The sequence below is a fragment of the Hydra vulgaris genome, chromosome 03 (assembly GCF_038396675.1).
Source record: "Hydra vulgaris chromosome 03, alternate assembly HydraT2T_AEP".
NCBI lineage: Eukaryota > Metazoa > Cnidaria > Hydrozoa > Anthoathecata > Hydridae > Hydra > Hydra vulgaris.
The window spans coordinates 1,310,524-1,330,577 of record NC_088922.1 but is presented as its reverse complement, the minus strand read 5'-3'; the positions used below and the strand labels follow the sequence as shown (position 1 = coordinate 1,330,577).

Below are 20,054 nucleotides of genomic sequence, written 5' to 3'. Positions count from 1 at the left end.
CTTACTAATAGAACTCAATTAGTATCCATTAGTGGGATGAGCTCAGACCTAAACGATATCAAAGTAGGTGTTCCTCAGGGATCTGTCCTTGGCCCTTTATTGTTTCTTATTTATATAAATGACATGTCTAAAGCTTTAAAATTTTGTAGAGTCCAACACTTTGCAGATGACACAAACCTTCTCTATTTTAATAAGTCCATAAAAAAAATCAACAAATATGTTAACTATGATCTTAAAAAACTATGCCTCTGGCTAAATGCCAAAAAAATTTCCCTCAACTCCAAAAAAACTGATTTAATATTATTTAAAAGTCGTCACAAAAAATTAGATCAGCAGCTCAAAATTAAGTTAAATGGGAAAAAACTTTGGTGCAAAAAATTTGTAAACTACTTGGGTATAAAGCTAGACGAAAACTTAGCCTGGACTTACCATTATAACGATTTATCTAATAAGTTGAATAGATCCCTTGCCATCCTGTCAAAGCTAAGACATTTTATACAACAAAAAACTTTAAAATCTATTTACTATGCTTTGTTTCACTCTCATCTCACATATTGCCTTTTATCATGGAGTCAAAACATACGTACTGTAAATCGCCTATTTATCATGCAGAAAAAAGCAGTCAGGGTTATTGAATTTCTACCAAACAATGCACATACATTCCCATCTTTTAACACACTACAAATTTTAAAACTGCATGATATTATCAAAATTGAAAATTGTTTATTTATTCACAGCTGCCTTAACAAAAAACTACCTCCTATATTTAATAAATGGTTCACTCTACGCAGTACAATTAGCTGCCAACTTACAAGAAATTCTTGCAGAGGTGCACTGAGTGTGCAAAAATATAATACAAAATCCTACGGCAAACATTCCTTTAAATACTCTGCATTAATGGACTGGAATCAAATTCAAAATAAATTAAAATCAATCCCTTTTAGCAATATTAAAAAATATGTTCTCAAAACCAAATTAAAATACTACTTGCTACATCAAAATAAATAGAAACAGCAATAGTATCACTGGTGATAATAGATAAATCACCATATAAATTATATAAGATACAAATATGAATGTAGACTAATTGCAACCTTCTGTGAGTGTATTATTTATTTTATTTGCTTCTTTTTTTTTCTTTTCTTTCTTTTGTTTTGTTTTGTTTTGTTCATGGTCGCTCTCCTCGATTTAGCCTAGCTATATGAGAGTGAACCATCCAGAATGTAGACTGTACAAATATTTTTTATAACGTATAACATTCTTATGTAAAACATCTATATTTCTGGTAAATATATTGCTTTTTGTTGTTTGTTGTTGTTGTTGTTGTAATATAGGGTTAAAACATCGTATAATTTGTTAAGTATTATAACACGGTAACAGGAGTTACCGTTTCATAGTGAGTCTTAAAACACGGAAGTCAGTATTATAACACGGTGATAATAGAAGTTATTTTATCACACGGTATAAAGATTTTTATAAGGATATATTTGATCACATCTATTTAGCGGGGAAATAAACAGGTTTAAAAATAATTATATTAAAAATCACACTTATTATGAACTAAAGAAATAAATCCTTAAGTTATTTCCAACAACGTTTTAGAGTTTCTTTTTTGTTAATGTTCTGTTTGTTTGTTTCTAAATGAAGAGAAAAAATTGCAACAATGTATGGGAAGAAAAGGTTGTTTTTTTGTTTTTGTTTTTTCGTTTGTTTTTATATCAAATCAAGTCAAATAAATCTTTTAACTTATTTCGAAATAAATTATAACATTTCAAGGAAATTTACAATAGTACAAGTACTAATATAAAGTAAATACCTGAATATACAACATAGCGTTATAGTCAATGATGAAAATAGTAATAATAACTGATAAATAATAACAACAACAACAACAACAACAACAACAACAACAACAACAACAACAACAACAACAACAATAATAATAATAATAATAATAGTAACAAAATGATAACAATTATAATAAAAGGAGAATTTCATAAATAAAGACATTAACAGCAGCAACAAAAATTTAGTAAATAATGACAGCAACAACAAAGATTTAGTACGAAGTAGAGAATAGTTGAATAAAAAGAGATAAATAGATAGAATGGACCTAGATAACAATGAGCTTGTAATATAAGTCACTGGTAATATGTTGCACTATCAACTTGAAATTTTATTTCAAAAATTAAGCTTGAATAGGTTTAAACTATTTTGGAAAAAGTTCAAACTATTTTGATTTTTTTAAATCTAATTTTTTTTTACTTAAAAATGCACAATAAGAGGTGAATATTACACCAAAAACTGTTTATTTATAAAAATGTGTTTTTTTAGTTTTTTTAAATTTTAGTTTGCAAAGAAATATTTTTATTTGATAAATAGTAGTACATAGTAATCACTTTATGTTTTTAATTTATCTTAAGATATCATCTAATAAGCTGCTTATTTTAAATGCAAATAATCTCAGACTAAAGAAAATTCATTTAGTTTTCACTGTAATTGGAGAAATAGTTTTAAAAGATTTATTTAAGAGATATTATTGCCTCTTTTAGGTATGCATGTTAAAATTTTAAATGCATCAATTTCTAGATTGTTATATATCATTATAAAGAGTATGAATTCAACATAGGCTGATCTTGAATAATTAGGTACCTAGAACGACTAGTACTTTTTTTTCCAAGTTTGGCCACTTGCTGCATATTTTACAAGTCCCACCACTTGCAGTACTTTATCAAAATCACTTAAGTAATAGTATTAAATACTATATATATTTAAGTATGAAATTAATATGACCCAGATTAGTTAGATTTCAACCAGTTTTAGCTTGTGGTACTTACTTTGTTATTGCATATATTATCATTTTTTTAAAACTAATTAATTCCAAACAAGGCTGCAAGTAACCACTATTTAAGTTGAGAGTTACAGAAAACACAAAATATTGTTAAAGAGTAATAAAAATGTAGAATCAAAAAATAAATTATATGAGTATAAAAAGCATAAAGATAAAAAAGAGTTTCAAAATGTTGATGTGTGAGGAAAAAAACTAGAGAAATAAAATTTTCTTAAGCGTGAAAGAGATATGTACAGTAAAAGGATGCAACTTTTCTGAATGATGAGTCACACAACATTGAGTTTAGGTTAGTAGAACAAGAGATGAAACCAGCAACCATGATTATATTTGTATATAGTATTTCAGCAATGACCATAATTATATTTGTATATAGTTATAATATTTATGGAAAAAAAAATAAGATGCAACTTTACAATGATGGGACAAGGCTCAAGCCTGGCACGTAGAGAAGGTTTAACTATTTGCAATACATTTTTGACCTGTTCGAAGAATAACTAAAATATGAAAACAGTATTCTATAAATACAAGATTTGTAGAGGTAAAGAATGAAATCAGGAGTAAGAAAATAATGTGCATAATAAAAAGAACCTTAGCAAATGCTAACTTTGCAATGGGTTCTATATATTGTTTCCATGAGTGGTCTGTAGTAAATGATAATTTTCGAAGATTCAAATTAGATGGCTCAGTAAAAGAATGAAACTTTGTTGAATGACAAGTTGTGCAAGATTGAGTTTTGGTTATGGAACAAGATATGATAGCTCATTTTAGAAGCAACCATGACTAAATTTATGCATAATATTTTAGCAGCAGCCATAATTACATTTATATATAATTATAGTATTATATTGCGGTAGTGGTGTAGTGGTAGAGCGCTTGCCTCATAACTGAGAAGTTCCGAGTTTGATCCCCACCATGTCACTGGTAGTACCACGCCCAACTTGTTGCTCTGCACAGTGGCCTTGTTCGTTGAGGTTCATGTTTTGGAGTAAGAGAATTGAGAGAGGGTTGTAACCACAAAAGTAGCCTCCTCAACTGTAGTGGCCTTCTCAACCTTGGGAAGGTGAATAATATAAAAAAAAAATGTGTATTTATTTGAATTATATTTATATATAGTTATAGGGTCAAATCTTTATATTTCAACCAATTTGAAGAAAGCTTTGTGGGTCACCATCTCTGATTTTCCTGATTTTTACATATTGTTATGTGCATTATATAGATAGGTTTTGAAATTTCAGACTTACAAGTTCAACGGTTCAGAAATTATAGTTTTAGAAACATGACATAGTGGCCCCCCTTGATTAACAAATGGTCAAAACATACTACTTTAGAGCTGTAGAACTTTTTTCTCACTTTCAACAAGTGTCTTATTTTTTCTAAAACTATTTTCTGGACAGTTCTCCTTTTAAAAAAGCAGTTTTTATTAACTTATGTTAAATTTGAGAAAAATTATGAACTCCTCAACTTTAGAAAATATTGCTAAAATATGCCAAAATAAAACTAACTAGCATTTTTCATATTCTATTCAATATCATATTATATTCAATGTTAAAATAATTTTCAATATTTGTTGTTAAAATAATTTTTATTTGGAAGCTTATTGAGTGTTAACAAAATAATATAAGTATATATATATAAGTAGAAAGATATAAGTAGAAACATTTGTATGGCTAACTTTTACAAGTAAATGTCTTTGAGCATATTAAATAAATTAAATAGTTAAGTAACTTAACTGGTTGTTTTGATTTAGTTTGTAGGTAAATTTACTTTACTAAATGTACTTTATTGTTAAATGTACTTTATCCATTAAGCAAATCACTCAAAATTTAACTTTAAAATAGAATTAAGATATTATTGGCTTCCATGCAGAGGCTTGATGCAATTAAAGTTTAAAAGCAGTTAGTTTTCAATAAAAATTTCCGCGCATGATATTGCAATCAATCTTTGATTTAAAAATTAAATTTAGCATGGCATACTTTATGACCTCTAATAAAAATAATAGACAAAAACATTCTATACTTTTAAGAATGGCTAAAAAAATGGTAAATTAGAAAAGAAGAAAAAAATGAACAAAAAAAAAACACAAATTGCAAAAAAAAAAAATTTTAAGAAAAACCTTATCAGGAAAGTGCAAAAAACAATCATGAGTCAGGATTGTGTTAGGCTTAATGCGAGCCCTGAATGAAGACTAAAAAAAGAATGTTGACACATTCTACAGCCATCTGCATCTAAATAATTTTGATAAAAAACTATTTAAAACAATTAAATTTAGTAAGTAAACTAACCTAATCTTTATCTTAACATTTTATCTATACTTTATCTGTGTTAATAGGACAACTTTTTGTTTTCTTTTATTTTTAACTCTTTTAAATGTTCTTTTCAAATTCTATTTACAACTTTTATATATAAACAAAAATTCTCGAGTGCATAATTATATACAAAAATCAAACCTCCCCAAGAACTAAAGTTCTTAAGTAACATTGTCATTTAAATATGTCGGCTTTCTCCTTTCTCTGGTTAATTGTTTGATCTGGTAATAAAATATGTCAGTTTCCTCCTCAGCGTCAACAACTATTTCTTTGATGGCTTCCTTTTTTGCAGCAAAAATACTTAAATCTTCTAAATCACTTTCATCACTGTCAACATCTTCACTGACAACAATTTTATTTGAAGCGTTTGTAGAATTTGAGGCAGCTATTCTCACCTCTTGCACATGTCTCCGTACACCTTCAATTTCAATATTTGTGTTTGTGAGTTACAGTACCAATTTTTCAAACTGAAAGGCTCTTTGCATTAGCGGGACAAACAAACTTTTTCTCCAATTCTATTAGTTACCATAACTTGTTGTGATCTTTCCTGTGTTTCAGTGTTCCTCTCCACTTGAATTGGTGGACACCAGGCGTACTTAGTTTTTTGAAAAGCAGGTGCAGGTTTCTTGTGTGTTCCAATCATTGGTGTTACATTGTACCAACCTACCGCTATTAACAGATATATTTATGCCCTCGCAGCTGTTCATTTTACTGTGCTGTGGTTGTGCTCCACAATTCCATTTCCTGATGTTCTATATGCACCCACTTAGCGGCTAGGTTTATCTAATCCACCACAGCATCTAATTCAGCAATATTATTATGCATGACATCATTAATACTTAAGCCAGACTGTATCCTCAATTATTACGTCATCGTGTTCTATAGCAATTCCCATTGCCATGCTGCTTGCATCATACCACAATGTTACTCCGTTTTGAATCCCTTCAGCATTCCATTTCCCTCCTACAGAATTACTAACTTCCAATCAGGGCATTAACCATGACTGAGCTTGATCTCCAATTAGATCATACCAAGCACCTCCTAGGCTACGATGTTTTATAAAACTGCAGGCAATTCTGAGCCAACCTTAAACACGATAGCGACCCAATAAGTGACCACATATTGAAAAAAGTCTTTGTCATGTTATTTTTTAATTTTTAATATCTTGTGACTTTGGATTGATATTTCCACGTATTCAACAAAGCCTTTTTTTTCATTTCTAAATAGTTGCAAACCCAACACTCGTGCAGTATCATATTGCGCCGGCTCTTTGTTTACCAATCCATAACGTGCCAAATGGTTTATGGCATTTTCAACTGATGTCTTTTTCAAATTATCAAGAATATTGTCGATGTAATGGTCAGTTGCTTCACTAATGCCTGCATCAAGATTCAACACACTGCCTATGATTGAAGACATAATTTTTGGGGCAGAATTTAACCCAAAACCAGGACATGTAAGAGTATTTTTCTTCTTTGTAGACTACCCTCTAATGCTCCAAAAACATTGAATCAATGCGTATTTGCACATAGGCACATCTAAGATCAAGCCTTGCAAATTTGTTATCAACAGTTCTCTATCTTCTCACTTTTTCATCACATGCATCACTTGAGGCATTATGTGAATTAACATACTGATTCAACTTGCGAAAGTTGAATCAGTATGTTAATTCACATAATGCCTCAAGTTTCAGTATCAATTTTCTTTAAAAAGAAAATTAACAGTTTATTTTCTTGTCCAACTGCCAGTAATGGGACAATTTATAGAACGCAGAGATTGTTGTTAAAACGTATCCTCTTCTTTTGTTGCTACCAACATGAGTACTCTTGCATGGTTTAACGCATCCTGTTAATTGATCCCAAATGTTTTCACTTGTGCTCATAGCTGTTTTGAAATTTCATCTGGCAATCCAGTTAAGAACCCTCTTAGCAATAATTCTTTGCTTTCAATATTGGTCAAACCAATAAGTTGACGCAAACTGGTCAAATACACATCAATGGATTCGTTGTCATTCTGTTTCAGGTCTCTGAACTGCTTGTAGGCTTGAAAACCATCAACTGCAAATGCATCTAATAGAGCTTTTTCAATATCTGCAGCAGATGCTTTTTGGCTCTTCCTAAGTTGTTCATATAATGCGAATGCACTGCCTTCAAGAAACAATGGAATGATCAATGAAAGGTTGCCCATCTTTTTCAGCCACACTACAACATCTCCAGATCCATCAAATCATCCATCATCATTTTCCAATTATTTTTGCCATGTCATACTGCTGAAATGGCTTGTTAATACAACAACTTTGTTTACTTTTATTTTTAACTCTGTTCTTTTCAAATTCTATTTACAACTTTTATACAGAAACAAACTTCTTGAGGGCGTAATTATATACAAAAGTACCTTATGACCTGCGGTAATAATTTACATTAATTAACTTAATATTAATAAATTAAATAGGCAAAATGAGTTTGCCTATTCAATTTGAATAGGTTAAAAAACTAATTTTATCTATACTGCTACATTAGCACAAAAAATTTACTAATTTATATGAAAACTTTTAAAAAAAACTTTTTAACATTTTTCACATAAATAATTGTTTAGTTTTGAAAAATCAACATTTATTTTTTTGAGGGAAATGTTTATTCCCCCCCCCCTTCTTTTTCTCCCAGTGATTAAAGAAAATGGAAATTAGGTACAAAAAATGTTAGCAAAAATAGTTATAGTTTGCATGCAAATTTTTCCATAAAATTTGGCAAGCGCACAAAAATAGGTAAACTATAAATAATGAACAGTATTGAAAAACAATGAGCATATCTTCAATGTTTGCTATATGGATGAAACATAATTTATAAAAATTTAAAAAATAATACAACATAACTCTCAGCATTAATAAATTCATTTCTAACATTTGTCATTATAATTGAAAACTACACATTAAGTGTAGTTATTCTAGTTTTCCAAAAGATCTAAGTTAATATAAAAGTCTTAAAAGTAATATTATAAAAAACAAAACTATTAATAATACACATACTGGTGAAAAGCAAACATCAAAAATTGAGAATTTTAGCACAAATATCGGTTCCGTAACACGAGTTTTGGCATACCTATTTCTTGTATACACACACACAATGTATAATGTTAATTAATAACAATTAATGTTCATTTCAACATTAATAAAAACATTTAAATATATAAGAATATAAGTATAAGTTATAAGAATGCTGCAATTTTTTTAGTTTTATATAATTTTTTTTAGTTTTATATAAATTTTTTTAGTTTTAAATGAATTTTTTTAGTTTTATATAATTTTTTTAGTTTTAAATGAATTTTATTAGTTTTATATAATTTTTTTTGGTTAAAAAAAAATGCTATTTATATTTAGGGTGGGTATATGCAAATGAAAGCAGACAAATTGCAAAATCAGTTTCAAGATGAATCAATTATCCACAGGTACATAAAAATGTATTTAAAAATTTCACAAAAATTTTTTACATTTTAGAAAAGATTTGTTTTACAATAAAATATCCTGCAATTAATATTAAAAAAAGAACAGAGAAACAATTAAGTATAATAAGCCTATGGAATTGATTACAAAGATTGTGTAGAAATAACGGACAAGTACAATAAACCTATTAAATTACAAATATCATGTAAAATATCAATATTACCAAGTCCAAAGTGAAAGAAACTCGCAGTTTCTATTTTGATAGATTATAATTAAAAAAAAATAATTATGTGATATTTCATATTTGAGTGCAAATTACTGTGGAGTTATTAATTGCAGTGCTGGTTTGAGATTTAAATGCAGTGCTGGCTTTATGTATAGGTTATATAGCGCTTCCTATAGCGACATTATTTCAAGGGACAGCTGTCTGCCTCTATCTATATATATACATAAATATATATAGAGAGAAAGGATATCTTTAAATTATTGAATGATTTCTTCTTGTTGGTTTAAATGGCAGAAATAAAACCTTAGTTTTATTTCTGCCTCTTAAATCAAAAAAGTTAAATGTTCCTTTTGCCATAACATTATGTCTAAAAATTGACCTTGAACAACAAAGCATGTTTAAAATTTTTGCAAGTGACCTGATATAGTAAATATATATGTAAAAAAAATGCAGATAAATAAATAAATTATGAATAAATAAGTTACAAATAATCAGATGAAGGTGGTCTGGGAAATTCAGTAAATAATAATAATTCAAAATTTTTAAATTTTCTTTGAAATTAAGTACAGTATAAGGCTTTATAAGGGTCTATATAATAATGATATATATTTTTTTGACAAATATAACAAACAAGCAATTTAAGACTAAATTACTACACAATATACAAATGCTCAAAGAAATTAATAATCTTGATTGATTGCTTATTTCTTTGAGCATTTGATGTCTGATATTAAATTGGCATGGTATTATATACTGTTATATTTACATAATCAAAATTAAAATGGTAACTTTCTTATAGGATAAGAATAGTTTCTATATAAAATGATTGTATCACAGCTGTTAGACTAATAAACATTCCCATACAGTATGCCTAGATTTATAACTAACTTATAGCCCCTTTTAATTTTTTATTCAAAATAAGGTAAATTGGTGTTTGTACATGCAATTGTACTTTTAATGATCATATACTAAAAATATACTAGAATCAGGGATGCAGAGTCACAACAGAGTTTTTATCTCTATTTTTTTCTGGTCTCTGGTTTCCAGAAGCTCTCAACATGTTGGTTGACTTAGGACCAGCTATATAAAAAAAACTCATGAAATTTAATGAGTTGAAACATTATTTTTAAGCCCGAAGTCCTGTAGTCTTGGAGTCCATGCTGCCATTACACCTAAGGACTCCGGGTTCAAAAAGTGATTGTTGCTCTAACCTAAATGTCTTAATTTTTTTACCAATAGTAGTCCATAAGCATTTTTTATATTATCAGAGCTCCTGGTCACCAAAAACTAGGAAGAAGTAATCTTTTTGTGACATGGAAAGTTATTTGTAGAAACCTAAAGGCATTTGTTTTAAATTTTAAGTTTTTAATGTCTTTTAAACATCTTTTAAACATTCTATCGTAAAAAAATTTGAAAAATTTTTTTTTTACTCCTATTTTTATTTTTAAAATTAGCCCAATTTATTTTAATCATTATAGATGTTTAAGCAGCCATGGTTTAGCTTGCTTTAGGAGTAAAAGATCTAGGGTTCATTACCAGCCCTCAGATATTTCAAGTCATTGGTAAAAAATGAGCCAAAACCTTCCAGTTAAATGCTCTTCTGCAGTGCTTGTTGACAAGCTCCTCTTGGGGCTAAAACAAAGTTAAAAAAAAATTATTTGTTAACAATTTTTAGGTGATCATAAAATGTCTTAATTATGCAAGATATTTTCATATAAACACGAGATGAAATTTATCCCTTCTAACAGAGTACTTTGGTTAGGCGGGATATTTTATCTATGTTAACTGCTCTTATTTAATAATAACTGCTCTTATTAACTGCTCTAAAAATTGTAAAGTTGTCTAATGTCACATAAATATTGCAAATTTACTTTTTTATAATTGTAAAATTGTTAATTTGCTGAGGTTGTGCTATCTCTAGTAATTCGATTTATTACTAAAACTGTTTTAAAATATGATTCAGAAAAATTTTACTGAAATAAACTGTTTTAAAATATAATTCAGAAAAATTTTACTGAAATAAACTGTTTTAAAATATTATTCAGAAAAATTTTACTGAAATTTAGAAAAATTTTTACTGAAATAAACTGTTTTAAAATATGATTCAGAAAAATTTTACTGAAATAAACTGTTTTAAAATATGATTCAGAAAAATTTTACTGAAATAAACTGTTTTAAAATATGATTCAGAAAAATTTTACTGAAATAAACTGTTTTAAAATATGATTCAGAAAAATTTTGCAAGATTGTGTCAAAATCAAAGACATAAATAATTCATTAAAATGAAAAATTTGCAACAAAAACTTTGTTTGAAGTTATTCTTTTGATGCATTTTTCAATTAATTTGACATAGTCAGATGGTAGTCGATAAAAAACATCTAGAATGGTATTTTTGTGGTTTTATTAAAAATTTTAATCATTATTGATTCTTCACTTACTAAGCTAAATTTGGTTTAAAAGATTAAGAGTTGCAAATAGAATTTAGTTTAGCATTATAATAGGTGCTCAAAGTCAAATTTTGTGTCTATATAAGGTATAAATAGTGTAATTGTAAGATGATTAAGAAATTTTTTTTTACGTATTTAGATATAATAAATGCAAAAAAATAAAATTTTTAGAGTTGACTCTTAGAAGTTCATATTATTAATAATATTGTAATTGTTATTAATAATATTAAGGGTGATTAATGTGCAAATAGAATTATTGTAGAAATGTTATTGTAGTTATTCTTATTGTAGTCTATTTGTAACTAATACAATTTGATATAATAGTGATAATAACTTAGCATGAAATATTTGACTTAAGTGTGACTTTTTATATCTAGAAAAGGTTAGAAAAGACAAGCAAGGTAATAAATTTCTCACCTTTGCATATGCCGGATGGAATATTTGTGTTAATATGCCGGTTGTATGGAATATTTGTGTTAATATGCCGGTTGTGTGGAATATTTGTGTTAATAGTAAAATAATATAATGAATATGTAGTATTTTTTTTTTGGTTCTAAAAGTAGACAATTTTTTTATTTGACTTTTTTCCGTGATTTGGGAAGTCTGATGAGACTACCAAAAAAATATGTTCCTCTGGCTTTTTTTTGATCTTTGAAGCAGAACATTAAAATATTGCCTATTGTTTTCAGGAAATTTATTTATTGCCATTCCAAAAAGTTTGAGTTCAGAATAAGTTTAAATTTTTACATTTGGTATATGATAAAAAATAAGATAAAATAAAATAGAGTAAATTAATTTGGGATTTTGGCAGAGTGATGCAACTACATTTTGGCAGAGTGATGCAACTATAGCATGTAAGTTAGTATAAGTTATCCTAATAATATATGGCCAAAAGTTCTCAAGATAGTATGTGACCAAAGATATACATAAAAGTTAGGCTTATTGGGTATACCTTGCTTATTTTTAAAAATTTTACAGTGGAAATATCATGACCGAGATTATATGGGTTACGAGATTATACAAGTGTATATGTACTTACCAACCTATAAACAAATTTTTACCAAATACTAAACAAATTTCCAAATCTAAAAAAAAAACGTTTTTTTTTTAAAGCCTAAAATCCATTAAGATTATTTGCCTGAAAACACATTTGTGAAAACACATGAAACAAGTTGCAAAACTATATTACAACATTTTTTTTTTTTTTAAACTGATATCAGCTGTATGCAAGTTTATTTTTAATTCAAAGTTTATGCAACAAATTGAGTTTTTATACTATAAATAATATAGAGAAATTAAAACCACCAAAAAATAAGTTTTCTGCTAATCCAAAAATGTAAATATACTTTGTGAAAAGCAAGAAAACTGAAACAAGTTAAATTATTTTAAATTGTTTCAGTTTTATATGAAAGTTTTATATTTCAAAAAATAATGCAAAACAAAGCACAAATAGACCACTATTGTAATAACAAACGTATAAGAAGACCAACTCTATTGTTTCTACAATATGGGTGAGGATGTTACTGAAAATTCTAACAAGCTAACACTGAAACCAGTAAGAAAAAAAAGTCATTTAGCTAAACAAAATCTAGCCATCAATATAAGTTCTGAAGAATGTATTTAAAATGGAGATGGAGTTGGAGATTTTAGGAATTATTTTGTTTTAATTTAATAGAATTTTAATAAAATAAAAATATTTAGATGCAGTTTTTAGATTGTAATAAAATAAATATTTTGTAGTAATTTTTTTAATTTCAAAAGTAAAAAAAAAATTTCAATATTTTAACCAAAGCATTTTTTGAATTTTGATAATATAAAAATATTTTGTTTCAAATTATAGAGTTTTGAAAAGGAAAAATTGTCTTGGTTTCATTTTAAGAATTTTGATAACATAAAACTATTTTGAAGCAATTTATAGAATTTCAAGAGTAAAAAACTGTTTTGGTTCTATTTTAAGAATTTTGATGATATAAAAATATTTTCGTAAAATGTTCAGAATTTCAAAAGTGAAAAGTTGTTTCTGTGCCATTTTTAGGATTTGGATGATTTAAAAATATAGCGATAGAATCGATCCTGAATTTTGAAAAAATTTATTTTTATTCAATAGTTAATTAAAATTTGTTTTAAACCAAAACAAAAATAGAATTTCTAAAACATTTTTTTTTAATCAAAAAATTCAACTTGTGCTTCTGTGAACAACCCAACCTTCTGTAAACAACCCAACCTTCTGTGAACAACCCTAGTATTTATACTACTTTAAAGATGTTTTGAGCAATAAAACATTTTGGATGAGCCTTTTAACATAAAAAATTTTCATTTTTCATTTGAATTTTGTTCATCTACTTGCTACAGTATTTTGATGATGTATTAATGTATTTTCATACTTTATTAATTATATTTTAATATATTATATTTGAGTAGAAAAAAAATTATTTTTCTTTTCAAACATAATGATCTCTCTGGGTCTTTGTTATAATCTTTTGATACAAGATTTTAACAAAAGGTTTTATAAATTACAAAAATTTAATGTTTATTATATTTTCTTTTTTGAATTTTGAGAGTTTTTTTTTAGAAAATCAAATATTTTTAAGAATGTTTCTATCTGGGTCAACGGATACACTTGTATGTTAATTCTAATTATTGTTTTTTAACTTTTTTATTGTATTGAAGTTTTAAAAAGGAAAAAAAAGCTGTTCATCACAATCTACATGATAATTTGCTTTATAGTTAATGTATCAGATTTTTTTTATAAAGAAAATAAAGAATAATAGTAAATTATAATAATGAATTTTATCAATTCAATTGATGATAAATGTTTTGCAGAAAAAAATGTTGTCATTTAGAGTATAATTTAAAAGATTTATATTATTATTTATTCTAGTTTTTACAATAATTGACAATAAAAATCTTTCTAGTTGCTTGTGTAAAGAAGTGACATCATTTTCTCTGTGAGCTTATTCTCTCATATACAGTTGCTTATTAGAAAGTTTATTAATTCTCTCGTATACAGTTGCTTATTAGAAAGTTTATTGATTCTCTCACATACAGTTGCTTATTTGGCAGAAAATATTAAACAAAATAAAATCATTTATTTTTACTTCATTGTCTTAAGGTTTTTATTTAGAGTTTTTATTCCAAATTTTTATAATAAATTTAGATCCATCATCTGATGAGTTAAAGAGATTAGTCGGAGAAAATGGTGGCCAGTATCAACATTACTTTTCAAAAACTCATGTTACCCATGTTATAGCTACAAATTTAACAAGCAGCAAAATCAAAGATTTAAAGAAGTATATTTATAAAATAAAAATCATATTATTTATCATATATTTATAAATGTTATGTTTAAATAATATTTAAAACTGTAGTATAAATATTACTGTTTTTATAAAAAACATTAAGTAATTAATTTTTAATTAATTTTGTTAGAAATGATCAAGTTGTACATCCTGATTGGATTGTAGATTGGTATGCATTTTTTTTTTTTTTAATAAAAATCCATTTGATGCCTTGAAAATAAAATCGCCTACAAATTTGAAAAATTTAATGTTTATTCAAAAATTAGATTTCTATAGAACTTTGATATTATAAAATTTATTTGAAGAAATAAATCATTCATTCGTTTTTAAAAATGTATAAGTTTTTGTGTCGAATTAAAATTGGCCAAATTAAAATGAAAATTGACAAATTAAAATGAAAAAATGAATTAAAATGAAAAAAATGAAAGAATTTATACATAAAAATTTTTCTTTAGAACTAGAGACATTAAGTGTTTAGTTTGTAAAGTCACAAAAATACTTTTTGTTCTTGATCTTTGGTTTTAAAAAACTTTAAAAATTTTAACTTAGACTTTTCTGAAGTTCTTTTCATTGGCATGAAAAAAAAAAAAAAAAAATTAAACATTTAAGGTACAAGGACATAATCCAAAAATGTTCAGGATCTTAGTTGATCAAACTTTATTAAATTTATTTTCAGCAGTTTAACATTAACAATATTGTTATTACAAGATTAGAAGAAATAGAGATTTAATGAAATGAGATTTTAAAACCATAAACTATAATTGAAAAATAAAGTTTTGAGATCTTGGGAATTTATATCCCTGCATTTTTATTGATTCCTTTAATTAAATTTTTTAATTAATATATATTCCTTCAGTAAAAGTTAAAAAGACATTTTTGTTTATGTTTTTTAATTATTATTTAGTGTTAGTGCCGGAAAATTACTACCAGTTGACAAATACTTGCTTTACTCGACAAATAAACGCGATGGAACTGAACTAAAGTTTAATTTTGATGCAAAGAAAACCCCAGAAACTTTACAAAGTCATATCATAGTTCCCAAAACTGGAAAACGCTTGGATGAGAATGAATGCATTCCACATTTGAAGAATGAGAATGAATGCATTCCACATTTGTCTAAGCATAATTATAGTGTAAATGAAACAAAGAAATTACCTTGTAAAGCAGGTGATCCAAATTTTATATCAGAATATTATTCTCATTCTCGTTTACATCATTTATCAATGTGGAAAGCAGAGTTAAAGAAATTTACTATAGACATCCAAAAGAAAAGGAAACAGTTTAATAATGAAGTTGTTGGAAAAAAATTCAATCGATTAATTATGCATGTTGACATGGATTCGTTTTTCGTGTCTGTTGCTCAAACAATTGATCAAAGTCTTAAAGGAAAAGCAATTGCTGTGTGTCATGCTAATAATTCTAATGGTTACCTTTTTTATTTTTATTTTTTTGTGGTTCACCACCACCACCATCATCATCATCATCATCATCATCATCATCATCATCATCATCATCATCATCATCATCATCATCATCATCATCATCATCATCATCATCATCATCATCATCATCATTATCATCATTTTATTATTGACTTGTACTTTATTCTTTTTCTTATAAATAGACAGTATGTTTATTTATAATTTTTTTGTAATATTTATAATATTTTTGCTTTTAATATTTTTTATTACATTAAATTTTTATTTAAAATTTTTTTTTAAAGTAGCTGTTCATCTTTTAGTCGTAGAAACTTTAAAATGTAAAATAAAGTACAAGTCAACAATAGAGGTTTGGAATTAATGTTTTTGAAACAGAATTTTTTTATATTATTGTAACCATGGAGCATTTTTGTAACCAGGGACCATGGTTTTTAAATAAAAAAGAAAAAGAAAAGTTTTTTACCGAATTTTGCAAAAATTTTTGTATATTTTTTATTTTTAGGATCCTCAGATTCTTATTCAAGTATAGCATCTTGTAGTTATGAAGCTCGTTGTTTTGGTTTGAAAAATGGCATGATGTTAAATAAAGCCAAATTATTATGTCCAAATCTTATATGCGTGCCCTATCATTTCAACCAATACCGAAAAGTATCACAAAAAGTTTATAAAATCCTTTCAAGTTATACTTGTGAGATAGAAGCTGTTAGTTGTGATGAAGCATTGTTAGATATTACACATATTTCAGGTTTTAAAGTTATTTTTTATCTCATGTTTTTTTATGTTACATAGCATATATTTTTTTATATGTTTCTCAGTCTGTTATGCAGCCTAGGTTACATTGCTTATGTTTGCACATAGTTATATAGTTTATATGTTGTTTATGTACATTTTAAAGTTTCTATGACTTAGAGATAAATAATTATTTTTAAATATATTTAAAAGAAAAATTTAAATGAGCATAATGAAAAATTTATTTATAAAAAATTTATAAAAATATATTGTTTATTTGTATTTATTGTAAATACACAAATTTATTTGTATTCCTAATTCAACATACATTTTAAGAAGTATTTTCTACATCTAATTGCATGAAAATTTTTCAAAATTTAGTCGATATAGATAAGTGAGCTACATAGCTTGGTTGATACAGATAAAAAAGTGAGCTACATAGCTTGGTTAATACAGATAAGTGAGCTACATAGCTTTAATATAGATAAGTGAGCTACATAGCTTTAATATAGATAAGTGAGCTACATAGCTTTAATATAGATAAGTGAGCTACATAGCTTTAATATAGATAAGTGAGCTACATAGCTTTATATAGATAAGTGAGCTACATTGATGATGAATATTTTTTTAATAAATTTTTAATAAATATTAATAAATAAATATATTATTAACTATTGCTATGAACCCTCAGCAATTAAGATTGCTTTCATAGATTATAGCTTTTATTATTATTTTATGTTTTAAATTTTGAGTTATGCATTAGTTTTGGTTTCTAAAAGTTTAAACTCTACAGAAAATGCAAAAATGAGTAATTTTTTGGGTGTCTAGCCATTTAAATACATAAAATAAGTTTCAATCTGTCTGTAGCCTTAATGTTTGTCCATTTTGTAACTTTAGAGTTTTATAGTCTCCTGAGCTTATTAACTTTCCAAAATGCCCTGTTGCTATTTATACTGTTGCTATGCATTTTAGATGTCTCTACCAATCAAATAAACAATGCAATAGTTGCAATATATTTGTAGAATGAAAAACGGATCTAGTAATAATGGGGATAATCTGATAGATATTTTAAAAGTTATTACTTTTATCCAGTGGTAGTGATGTAGTGGTAGAGTGCTTGTTTCAAAAGCGACAGGTTCCGAGTTCGATTCCCACCACGTCCCTAGTAGTACCGTGCTCAACTTGTTTCTCCGCACAGCAGCCTTGTTTGTCAAGGTTCGTGTTTCAGAGTTATAGAGTTAAGAGAGGGTTATAACCACAATAAAGAAGCCTCCTCGTCTGTAGAGGCCTTTTCGGCCTTGAGGAGGTGAATTAACATAAAAAAAAAAAAAAAAGCTAATAATGATTTTAGTTCACTGTGTACTTTTGTGAAGTACACTGTGTACTTGTTTGAAATAGTGAGTTAATACAACTATTGAGATTTGAACTCTTTTGAAATATTGAAAAAGTTTTGGAGAAGTTTTGAATAAGTAACTTTGGGTTTTGATTTAATGTCTTATTTGTGTGAATATTTGAATTAGAATATTTGTGTGAATATATTCAGAACTTATTTGTGCTTTACTTGTTTATGTAAAGTATTAAGTTGTTATGTTTTATGTTCATTTTTTACATTATCAATGATGCAAGATTCAAATGTTATTTATTTTATACTATTGTATATTGAATAATTTTTCAGGAGATGTTTATGATCTAGCTGAAAAAATTAGAAAAGATATATTTGAAGAAACTAAATGCACTGCTTCATGTGGAATTGCTGAGAATATTTTGTTAGCAAAGCTTGCTACTAAACAAGCCAAACCAAATGGTGTTTGCTACATCCAAAAATGTGATGTTCCTGAATTTATTGGTTATTGATTTTTAAAATTTTAAATTTTTAAAATTTATATTTTTATTCATAGAATGATACACTTCATGGTCACACCTTCTCACATAGATGTTTCAAATATATCACATCATGGCAATTACTAAATCAATATGTCATGATGTCTTATATTGTCACAACAGCAATATATATTAAAGATGGACAATATTTGTTTAGACAAAGTTGAAGTATCAGAGACATGATTGTAATTACAGAGACAAGATTATGACATTTTGTAGCAAATCTAACTCAAATGTAAAAATGTATTTATTTCTAATATTCTGGTATGACACATTAGCTATTTAGTAAAAACTCTTTTATTGTTGATTGATGCATTCTTTTTTGCATGTTTTCAATAAATAATACATTAAGTCTGATGATCAGCTGGGTATTATATTTCTAAGTATAAAATAATTAATCATAACCCCGGGGCAGTCTGTTATATTTCCATTTTTATAATTTCAAAAATTTTGATTTTTGAACACAATTTATTAAAAAAAAATTGCCATACTTATATGGTTTCAGCAATGCTAAGGTCAGTGTGCGAAATTTTTGTTTAATTTTTATCTGTAAACTACCATAATTATGTCATTTCACCTTCTACTTATAACACAGTTCTTATTTTACATATTTATTTTGTTAAATTGGTGAGAAAGCTTTCAGTTACCACTTCATTGCTAGAATTGCACATCAAAAGATGTCTGAGTTTTATAAATCTTTAAGAAAGTGTTTTTTAAAATTCGTGTTTTGACAAGTTGTGTATTGTTTTTCCTTTTTGAGGTTAAACTCAAACCTTCAAAATTGTTGATTATTTACCAAAGTAATTTACCTCTACAACTGGCTTGTTGTTTTTTTCTTTTCTTTCAAAAATCTCTTCAATACTTTATTTGTTTAAAAGAGATTTTATACTAATTGCTACTATGTTAAATAGTTAATTGTTTAAATGTGATATATGTGATATATAATGTTTAAATTTTATATTTTTTTTCCTCGACTGAAGCTTTTTGTGTAACTTAAATGTAGTTCACTCTTAAATATATTAATGGCCAATAAAAAATAAATGACCTCTATGTAGCAATGACAAATATAATATGGTTGATCACTTAGTTTAAAGTGTGATGATATTAATTACTATTATGTTAATTTAACTTAATTGTTACTAATGTTAATTAGTAGTAATAATTCTACATTATTATCTGAGATTTTATAAAAAATAAAAGTGTTAAGATGTTATAATTATGACAACATTAAGTAAATAAAATTTTAACTTTTAAATGAAATCATCATTTTTCTATATGACTTCTTAAGTTTTTTTTTAATTGTTTAATTTTTGTTACATTGTTAAATTTGGCACCATTTTGTGTCAAATCAATAATAAAAAAAAGTTTTGACTTTTTTTTTTTTAGTTTTTGATTTTAATGATTTTGGTTTACAAGTTTACATTTATGATTGATTTT

General features: G+C 26.5%; 1 protein-coding gene across 5 annotated transcripts in view; it reads left to right on the top strand.

Annotated features, from left to right (window-relative positions):
• The first annotated feature begins 1,430 nt into the window (after positions 1-1,430).
• The window catches only part of LOC100208934 (DNA repair protein REV1), a 51,282-nt gene continuing 32,658 nt past the window's right edge, over positions 1,431-20,054 (top strand). For 2 of the 5 annotated variants that reach the window (XR_010637319.1, XM_065792034.1), the window contains exons 1-8: positions 1,478-1,680; positions 8,534-8,601; positions 13,842-13,891; positions 14,427-14,559; positions 14,699-14,737; positions 15,473-15,993; positions 16,510-16,752; positions 18,412-18,582. Coding sequence is in view for 4 of the 5 variants with exons in the window: in XM_065792034.1 (XP_065648106.1) it covers positions 1,642-1,680; positions 8,534-8,601; positions 13,842-13,891; positions 14,427-14,559; positions 14,699-14,737; positions 15,473-15,993; positions 16,510-16,752; positions 18,412-18,582 (1,264 nt within the window). In the remaining variant the exon portion in view is untranslated. Of the gene's footprint in view, positions 1,681-8,533; positions 8,602-13,841; positions 13,892-14,426; positions 14,560-14,698; positions 14,738-15,472; positions 15,994-16,509; positions 16,753-18,411; positions 18,583-20,054 lie in introns of all 5 variants that reach the window. The other 3 variants (XM_065792031.1, XM_065792033.1, XM_065792032.1) reach the window with 3 other exon arrangements.